Here is a 9,779-nt window from a genome sequence, read left to right as displayed (position 1 = left end):
TTGTGTCCTGCTCTGGATTTTGGCTTTGGTGATGATCTCGTAATTCAAGCACCATGTTGGGCTCTGCACTGACAGCACAGCATGGAACCTGCTTTGGGATTCTGTCTCCCCCTCTGCCCCTCCCCCACTTCCTCTCAAAAATAAGCCAATTAAAAAAGTATGTCCAGGGGCGCCTGGGTGGCTCAGTTGGTTAAGTTCCAACTCTTGATTTTGGTTCTCAGATCATGATCTCAGTTCATGAGATCAAGCCCCATGTCAGGCTCCACACCAGGAGCACGAGAGCCTGCTGGGGATTCTGTCCTTCCCCTGCTCATGTTCTCACAATAAACATTAAAAAACAAGTGTCCAAATTTCCCAAATCTTTTCTATCACTCCTCATGAGGACCAGAGCTCAAAGAAATCCAGAGTTACTGAGTTCCACAATTAAGTTGGCTAAAGGCCAAATCAGGGGTCTCCTCTCCTTTAAACTAAAGGCTTTCCAAAAATCTTAAAAAGTGGTTCTCAACCCTAACTTGTGCATCACTGTCTCCTGAACTTCCAAACATTGCCCAAACCCCAATTTAATGAGAATTCATAAAGACAGTATCCCGAAATTATTAACAGTATTTTAAGAAAGCTTTACTGGAGACAGTAGTAGGTGGTAAGGGTGGAAAACCCCTTGCTATAGAATTTGCTTCCAAAATCTTCTCTACCTTCTCCAAACCAGATTATACCCTACATCTTGTTTCTGGCAACACTTATGGCAGAATAGACCATTTTCTCTACATTAACAATTTCCAGACTTTACATCAAGTTTGCTATGATGGTCTGTTATACTAAGCTATAAAGGTCTTTTACTTTTGTGGTTAGTCCCCAGTTCCAGAACCCATGTATCACAGTACCCTGAACTATATATACAGCCTCTCGTTAAGACAGGGCATTAAATTTATGGAGGTTTAATGTTTTTTTTTTTTTTTTGGGGGGGGGGGGGTAGTAGTGCATGCCACGTGGGGAAGGGTCAGAAAGGGAGACAGAATCTGAAGTGGACTACATGGGGCTTGAACCCATGAACCAGGAGACCATGATGTGAGCTGAAGTTGGATGGCCAACTGACTGAGCCACCCAGGTGCCCTGAAGATGAGTTTTTATCATCTGAATTTGGCAAAAATTGCTGGATTGCATTTTATTAATAAACTGCAGGGCTCTGTAAATCTGGAATTTGAGGGTAAGGAGCAAATTTCAAAAGCAAGCACAACTGCCTTCTCAAGTCAGATGCAGAACATAAAAAAAATACCTGCCATTGGCTACCATCCATTCTGTTTACATTTGGTTTGTGTGTTCAGGAAATAATCCACATAGAGCACTAAAGAGGAAAACCTCAGAACCTATCTTGAGTTCTAAACCTATGAAGATTATTTCTAAGGATTACTTTACAAAAAGCAGATGAATTTACCACAGGAACAGCCAACCTGGTTTAAAAACTAAGAGACAATCCAACTATAGGAGGGCTCTTCTGTTTTGTCGCCTCAGGAATATTTCCCTCAAATTTCTCAATTATATCATTGCTCCTTTTGTAACACTACAAAAGCAAACGCTATTAAGGTAACTCAAAATTTGAATAATATTTTCTTTATTTACAAGTTAGAATCAACAGACAAAGAAAGACAATCCAGGGGACCAAATGGGGAGATGACTGAAACCCCCAGGGGCCCCAAATGGAGCAGAAGGAAAAGGGAAAACAGAGTAGAAAAAAAAAAGTCAACGTAAAAAAAGAGCTCCCCCTTTTTCCCTCCCCATGGAGGCTGAGGGGACCATGGCCCCACACCCCTCAGCCTTACCTAGCTTAAAATAAATTAGAACAAACAACCTCAAAACCGGGCCTTTACAAGTGAACAGGGCAGCTATGGCCTCAGGTAACCCCGTATCAGGGCCTTTGCCCACTCCCACCCTGTACCCCTGCCCCACCCCAGTCATTTTGAATGGGGCTCTAAGCCCAAGAGGTCACTCTCAATGTGGCTGGGAACTCAATCTTATTTTGTCCATTTATGTCCCTCCTTCAGTAAATGTCCCTGCACCCCTCCCCCGTGCAGAGCCAGCTCTCCTACAGTGGGGGGGAGGGGGATGAGATGAGGAAGTGTCACAGCAAGGGGGGGAAAGGGTGGGGCAGGGTGGTCTAGGGGTCCGGTCCTGCGGAGCCTCCTGCCCCATCTGGCCTGGCCCCTTAGCCTGAGTCTGAATCACTGGTGTCTGAAGAAGAGGATGATGATGAGGAGGAACTGGAATCTGAGCTGGAGCTGGAAGCGCTGAGGCGTGACACTGCTACTTGCTGTGCCGACGATGAGGACTCCGTTTTCTCACTTGCTGCAGAATAAGGTTGAAGGTTAAAGAGTAGAAGTCTGATCTCCATTTATCAAGAAGACTAGAGGGGAATATAGCAAATTTGTGCTAGCTTTCAGGATACTCACCTTTCTTGGGGGGCTTTTTGGTGGAATTGAGCTGCCCACTAACATCCTGTAACCTCTTTTCTAGTTCCCGCTTCTTTTCCAAAGCCAGCTCCTCCTTTGTCTTTCCCACAGGTTTCTTAATGGCTAGAAAAAGAAACATTTCAGGCCTAAGATTCCAAGTATCTAGTTGTAGTGCACCTAGTGTTGTTCTCAAGTTCCTTTCTTGAAGAGCAGGAAGTGACAAACATATCCCGCCTCCCTGGAAGTGGACAATCATGAGTGCATCAAGCATCCCCGGCTCACTACCCCTTCTCCAACTACATGAGAATTACTAGATTAATGTGGTACAATTTATTTCATACTCACTATAGGGCTTCCGAGGTTTCTTTCTTAGGCAGGAAAGGACATAGCGCTCAAGCTCTCGAAGTGTGGATGGCTTGAGGGTTTCAAAATCAATCTCAATCTCTTCTGGGTTTGAGTCACGTAAAGAAGGCTCCCTGGCCTGGATTATGTGCACAACTCGACCCAGTTTCTCCCCGGGTAATTTGTTGATGTCCAAACTCAACTGCCGTTTTTCATCGTAACTCATGGGTCTGCTTTCTTCTTCTTCCTCTGAATCATAGCCTGTAGGCAGGGCAGGTGGAGCGGTCTTTGTGGCCTTTTTGGGCAGTCTACAGGCAAAAAAAAATTGTCAATTAGAGAAGCATCACTAACTCCCAACACATTCCCACTGTCCAATTCAGTAATCCAAACTCTCTTTCGGAATTATACAGGCCAAGCATTTTACATTTAATCTGGGCTTTGAGAACTAGACATTGGTATACTGGCCCGAATCCATCTTTTTGCTCCCTAAAACGCTACTAACCCACCCCACTGTGGAAAACAAGAATTGTATAGACTGGTATGGAGAAAAGGAACAAACTAGGGAACAAATCAGGCCTGCCAACTGTTTTGTGCAAGTAAACTTTTATTGGCGCAGTCATACCTATGCTTCCATGTGGTCTTTGGCTGCTGCTTCTGCATGACACCAGACAAAAATCTGTTACACCTGACCACTTACAGAAAAGCTGTGCTGCCCTCTGGGTTAGATAAAACTCGGCAAGAGTGGGAGAAAGCATCCTCCCCTGGAGATTACAGAAATAGCCAAGCCCATCTGTGCTTCTCACCCTCTCAGAACTTACTTGGTGCCACTTCCTCCAGAAGGTCCAAAGCCAGGGGGACCTAGTGTAGCAGCACTGCCACCCCCACTGCCACTTGCTTTCTTGGACTTCTTGGGCTGAGATGGGCGAGGTGCCCGAGTTCCCTTGTCCTCTTCATCAACCCCAGCTCGGCCGCGATGCTTCTCTGCCTTCCGTTTCTTCTTTTTCTCTTTTTTTTCTCTCTTCCGCTTTGGCTTGGATATTGGGCCTTGGGACAGGGCAGCCAGTTGTTCATGTACTGCCCGGAGCTGGAGAAAAAAAGAAATCAGGTGCACCATGGGAAAAATAAAGTAGAATCAAAAGGAGTTAGAGAAAAAAAAGGGCAAAAACAGGGCACCAATGTCTTACAAAATAAACTGATTATAGTGACAAAATACCTGTTCCTGTAGTTCAGCCAATCTATGAGCCCTTTCTTCCTCAGAGTCTGAGCTTTCACTCTCTTCTTCTTCCTCTTCATCCTCCTCATCTTCTTCCTCTTCTTCCTCAGAAGAGCTCTCACTGCTACTTTCTTCGCTGGAGGACTCTGAAGAGGATTTGGCCAACCCAGGTGGCAAGGCAGTAGAGACTGGTAAAGGCCCTGGTTCCAGTGGTTCATCCGGCATCTTGGCATAACGGAACTCAAATACATCCTAGGAGTAAAAAAGCACATTCAAAACCATGCTAGTGAATTGTGCCTTGGTATTTTTTTGAGTATATTTGAGAGAGAAGGCACACGTGAGGGAGGGGCAGAGAGAAAAGAGAATTCCAAGCAGACTCCACTCAGTCAGCAAATTGTGCCCCGATTATACCCAGCCCATTAGTGATGTAGTTGGTATAGTTCCAGTTTGTTAACAATGCATACTGAGAGATCCTCATAATGAGATTGTGTAGCAAATGACAAAACCTCTGCCCAGACCCATTTGTTCTTCAAATTTCAACTGTGCCACTCACCTGCAGCTTTCGTGCCATGGCCACAACATCGTGGTCTGGGGGATTGTACTTATAGCAGTTGGAGAACATAAGCCGCACATCAGCAGCGAACTCCTGTGCATCTCGGTAATCACGATTCTCCATCTTCCGCTGCAGAAGGAGGCAGCATCAGAAGCTGCACAGGCAGGGAGACTCACCTTTCCCTGCCAACCCCAGACACCACGAGAGTAGCCCTCTCTTGAGAGCACAATAGGGATGACCTTAAAGATCTATGCCCTGGGGTTCAAGTTTGAAGTCAAAGAAATTTGGGTGGGTTGAAGAAATATCTACATCTAGAAAAAAAACCATTTCTAAGTGATAGGGGTGAGTGGCCTCTGACTATACTATCCTTCCAACCCCATACTCACCTAACCCAATGCTCCAAAGTAGGACTTAAACGTACATGGATAGGATTGATCTAAAGACAGAACTCACCATACAGTTTGAAACTCCAAGAAATACAAACTTAATTATCAAGTACTTAGCCTTCTGCTCCATTACCATTTTGTAAAAAATAAAATACCAAGAATCAAGACTGCTGTATGCCCATAAGTGACCGATTGTTTTATTGAGCCCAAAGTTCCAATCACTGCCTGAGCATCCCATCTGCCCCATGCAGTGGGTACCTTGACAGTGCTGAGGTCCATGGGGTGCTTAATGATGTCATGGTAGTCATGCAGGCCAAGAGCAGAAGCGTCCACTGGTTTATAGAAAGGCCAGGCATAGGCAGCATGCTTCTTAGAGAGCAACTCTTTCAAAATGCCATTGCAATGTTTTAACTGTTCTGACAGCTTTCCTTTCTTGGAACTCTGGTGTTGTTGCTGAGAGTCAGGTAAGTCTTTGCGTGGGGGCTTGATAGGGCGGCCACTCTCTCTACGCATAGGGGGAAGACGTGCTGCCTTAGGCTCCAGACTCCCAGGGGGGCTAGCTGGGGAACCAGGAGCCAGGATGGCTGTAGGAGTAGGTGTGGTAGTATCTGCTTTCCGCTTTACGCCTTTTTTCTGCAGAAAAAAACACACAAGATGGGAGCTTTTTACTCCAGGGTCCACCTCATCCGAGTCTTTTCCCTTCCCAACGCCCAAAAGAAATCCACAGATCTGTTACCTTGGCAAGGGGCTGGGCTGGGGGAGCTGCAGAGACTGCAAGGAGTGGGGGTCCAGCAGAGTGTAAAGACTTGAGAAGGGGAGAAGAGATGACCGATGGATGGGGAATGTTGAGAACAGTGGTAGGTATCTCAGGTGGTGGAGTATATAGGGCTGTGTGAGACACAGAAGAAACAGCAGGCACCTGATGGGCACTTGTAATACTGCCCTGGAGTGCTAAAAAAAAAAAAAAAAAAAGAAAGTAAAAAAAAAAAAAAAGATTAGTTCTATTACCTTTTCCATCTTTTGGTCTCCATTAGCAAAACTGCCTGCCACTCTTCCTACCTGCCAATTTGGCCCCCTTCTTGTGGCTGTTCTTAGGGATGGTCACCACAAGCTCTTGTTCCTCTTGTGGCATCGATGCTACTTTCTGTAGAAAGATCTTTTCTAATGTTTGTGCCATCAGGACAATATCATCAGTGGGCTACAGGGAACACAAACAGAAAGGTTCAAATGCCAGCTAAAGACAAACCATTTTCCTGAGAGGAATTCCTAGACCCAAGTATCAAAACTACCCATCTGCTCAGACAGACATCTCTGTCATCAAGTACTGAAAATTACCTACACTGGGCCACTTATTTCCATGTTCTTCCCCAATTCTGTCCCTCAAAATGCAGTAAAGAAAAAAAATTCAAAAAATAAGGGAATGAGAACGTCAAGGAGAATAGATTCTGCTCAACTCAGCTCTCTGGAGGTTTCTCTTTGAGAAACAGGGCCACCATCCCCAAGTATGAAAATGTTCTACTTAAATAACCTTTACCACTATAGATCTCTGAAGCCACATCACTTGTGTTCAGTGCTATCCTTTAGAGTTCAGATTTTCTAGATCCTCCCTACTCTGAAAATACCTTCCACAGTAAAAAACAAACATTATGCCAGCAAAGTATCTAGCAATATCAGAATCATTCTCTCTCCATCTACTAATAAACACACAGAAAAACTCACCTTGTTGTAGATGTAACAATTGGTGAACATGGTGTTAAAATCCTGCATACACTCTGAGGCAGCCCAGTAATAGTTGTTTTCAAGTCTCCTCTTAATAGTACCCATATCCATAGGTTGCTTTATAATTTTGTGATAATCCTAAAGAAAGAAATGCTAGATCAGAACCAACGAAAAATAAATGCTGGTTTTCCTAGGCAAACCACTGACCCCAGCAAACACGCACATACACACCCCCTATGCATCAAAGTATGTAGTCCCCTAAACTGCGGCCCCAATTAAACTAAGGACAGAAAAATAATGGAATGGGATTCTTAGCACCCGTTGGGAGGCCCCTAGTGCCCTTCTCTAACCACCCACCTCCCTCCCAACTCTGGAAGGTTTCCCATCCTGTGACATTACCTCTGGGGCTGGCTATCCATGGGCTGCATGAGGGAGAGGAAGAAGCTAAGAATTTTGGCCACCGTGGTCCTCTCCCAACCTGGGGTGGGAATCTGTAAAATGGAGCCAGGGCACAAAAGTTAAGGAAGGACACATGGAGGGCACAATGAGAGATGCCAAGATAGCAAGCTGTTGGATCAATAATCACAAAGGACCAAGAATCCAGAAATTTGGTGGCTATCTGCCCTACAGGAGAGAGATGGGAACTCCCTAGGGGCCGCAGCACCTACACTAAGCAGCCCACCTCCACTCACACACATTCTTTTTCATTCCCAATGCCTCCCCCCACTCCAATATCCCATCCCTACTCACCGGCAGACCCAGTTTGACTGCATCCACAGGCTGCCTGAAAGGCCATGCAAACTGATGTTTCCACAGAGCCTTCATCACCACCTTGTGCAGGTATTGCAGCTGGTTGGTAACCCGTCCTGGCTTTTTGGGATTGGACACCTCCGGAGGTGGTGGGTTGGCAGGGGTCAGTTGTAAAGCCGGCACTGAAGCCATTGTGGGGCTCTCAAATCCCTCATACAACAGGGAGGGCTTTCGAATCCTTTTCCCTGGTGCTGCTGCCTCTGGGCCCAGCCCCAGTAACCCTGCATTCCCCTCCCCAGGGAGCCTGTGAAATGGGAAACATAATTAGATGTGGTAATTTCATGGAAAAAAACCAAAACAAAACAAAACCCAGTACAGCCAGTTACACTATACACCCAATAAATCCAGGCTTGGAACTTAGTGAGAGGTAATCAAACTTATGGAAATTATTCTTTACCACAACCAATATCCAAACAGTCTGTGGAGCTTTTGTTCTTGCCCCACCCCCCACCCCCCTCTAGTTCCTCCATTTTTAGTACACCTATTCCCAGCCCCCCCTTCTGGACTCTTGAAAAACTCTTATCATCTGCACTTCCACTTAAACGAGAAAAAAAACCCCTTCCCAATGGTTTCTGATAAAGCACAGCATAGCATTTGAACACCACAAGCTTTAGGGGATGGGACTTAAGCAAAATGGGTGGGGCTGAGAAGCTCAAAACCCAAGCTTCCTCCTCACTAGGGGCTAGGTGGTTGCCATGGTGGTAGAGCCTGAGGGAAACGGGTGAAAAGAGAAAAGAGGAAGGGAACAAAACAGGGAGAAAATTTCATAAAATGCTGATGAAACACCTAAGAATCCATCTGGGCACAAGAGATCACCATCCTCCCCACAAGCTCTGCTTAGTTTAAAGCAGAAAATGAACCAAAAATCTAACGGAAAACCTTACCAACTTAAAATTTCCGACAAGGAAGGGAGCATTTGTCAGACTTCATAGTCTGGAAAAACACAGCTACCAGACCCCAGAATTATTCAAATTCATCTCCTTCCCCCAAATAACTCAAATACAGAGCCGGCCCAATCCCCAGTCAAGGTCAGCAAGTTCCAGCCCAAGAGTGATAGAACACGCCTGACCCCGCCAAAAAAATAAAATTAACGGCTCCCACTCTAGCACCAGACTCTGGAAATCAGTGGCCAAGAGCGATTCAAATTTACACTCTTTGGTACTCCTCAGGACCCGGTGTTTCCCTAGGACCTAAGACTGTAGACATTACACCGAGATCTCATTGTTTACATCCGCAGAGCTGGACTAAAAAATCTTTAGCTCCACCCTCTTGCCCAAACGAAACTCTCAAAGCTATCAAAAACATCCCCTCCAAACAAAACGCACGCAAACCCCTGACCCAAAACTGACCCGGTCACTTAAAGACAAATTCAATGACCTAGTCTGGGCAGAACAACCCATAGCCAAAAGTAATGCCTCTACCCTACTGTGGGAATCTCCGTAGCCAGGCTGAGGCTCTATCACCATGGCAACCCTATAAGATCAAATGTGGCCACGAAACACCCCAAAAGACCTATGACAAACCGTTGTTAGACGACAGACCCACCACCCGCAGGACCGGCAACCCACTCAACGTCTTTTCCCATTACATTACGCTGCCAACCTAGCTCTGCCGGGCTACATCACGATTGGACCACGGCGGGAAAACTAACGTATAAATGGACAACCTATAGTCCCGCCATACGCAGTGTCTGGCCGTCTACCACCGTTCCCAAACCGCCACCCCCCCCCCCCGCGAGCCCCCGAGAGCTAACAGTCGCGCCGCGAACCAGCATCGCGCCAGAGTCGGTTCCGTCCTCCCTCAGAACCCGACGTCCCACATTCCCGTGCCGCAACCCAACGTCCCCTTCCCACACGCGGATCGCGGGGACGTACTTGCTGTGGGGAGTCACGTTTTGCAGCATCTTGACGACGGGGAACCGGCACTGCCCTCAGCCGCGAAAAGTCCGGATGGCCTCGGTTCCCCTTACCGCCCGGTCCAGCATAACCCGGGAAGTGCGGGGGGGGTGGAGGGCCGCTGCCCTTGGCCCTCCAGGCGATAACCCCCCCGCCGGGCCGGCGCGAAAACAGTCTTCTTCGCTGCTTCTCGAGGAGCTCCCAGCAGCTTGGCGCGCTCCGCGGGAGGCGGACGGTGAGAAAATGGCGGCGGCCTCAGCAGAGGCGGGCGAGCGAGGGGGGACAGACTCCTCAAACACTAGGACGGCCCCCAATCCCGGACACCGTCGTCAATATTGCCCGTTGTTCATCTGCAAGGATCCCCTCTTCCTGCTGGGACTGCCCGCAGCGGACGAGGTCCCGTTTCGATCTCGGATG

The 9,779-nt window shown here is 47.1% G+C and overlaps 1 protein-coding gene across 3 annotated transcripts; it reads right to left on the bottom strand.

The window, feature by feature from the left end:
* Positions 1 to 1,592: 1,592 nt before the first annotated feature.
* Positions 1,593 to 9,430, bottom strand: BRD2 (bromodomain containing 2). Of its 3 annotated transcripts, none has more exons than XM_042938414.1 (12): positions 9,342 to 9,430; positions 7,408 to 7,711; positions 6,658 to 6,795; positions 5,998 to 6,136; positions 5,675 to 5,889; positions 5,197 to 5,571; positions 4,553 to 4,681; positions 4,000 to 4,251; positions 3,605 to 3,870; positions 2,790 to 3,094; positions 2,445 to 2,567; positions 1,593 to 2,340 (listed from the first exon to the last, which is right to left on the bottom strand). In XM_042938414.1, exons 1-12 carry the CDS (start codon positions 9,368 to 9,370, stop codon positions 2,201 to 2,203), a joined length of 2,415 nt encoding a protein of 804 aa, XP_042794348.1. In that variant the 5' UTR covers positions 9,371 to 9,430; the 3' UTR covers positions 1,593 to 2,200. The 3 variants fall into 3 exon arrangements, with proteins under 3 accessions (XP_042794348.1, XP_042794349.1, XP_042794350.1); XM_042938415.1 differs by lacking the exon at positions 9,342 to 9,430 and adding an exon at positions 9,070 to 9,158; XM_042938416.1 differs by lacking the exon at positions 9,342 to 9,430 and adding an exon at positions 7,057 to 7,148 and having other exon boundaries at positions 7,408 to 7,499.
* Positions 9,431 to 9,779: the final 349 nt, after the last annotated feature.

Source organism: Panthera leo, chromosome B2 (assembly GCF_018350215.1).
Source record: "Panthera leo isolate Ple1 chromosome B2, P.leo_Ple1_pat1.1, whole genome shotgun sequence".
Classification (NCBI taxonomy): domain Eukaryota; kingdom Metazoa; phylum Chordata; class Mammalia; order Carnivora; family Felidae; genus Panthera; species Panthera leo.
Note: the sequence above shows the minus strand (reverse complement) of the source record. Positions and strands in the feature narration are given on the sequence as shown.

Bases quoted from the DNA above. Each gene is read 5' to 3' on its own strand.
- BRD2 (XM_042938414.1), bottom strand. From the start codon at position 9,370: ATGCTGCAAAACGTGACTCCCCACAGCAA. The intron at 6,137-6,657 runs GTGAGTTTTTCT...TGTTCCCTGTAG, and splicing joins ATTGTTACATCTACAACAAG to CCCACTGATGATATTGTCCT. The intron at 4,682-5,196 runs GTACCCACTGCA...CTCCTTCTGCAG, and splicing joins TGGACCTCAGCACTGTCAAG to CGGAAGATGGAGAATCGTGA.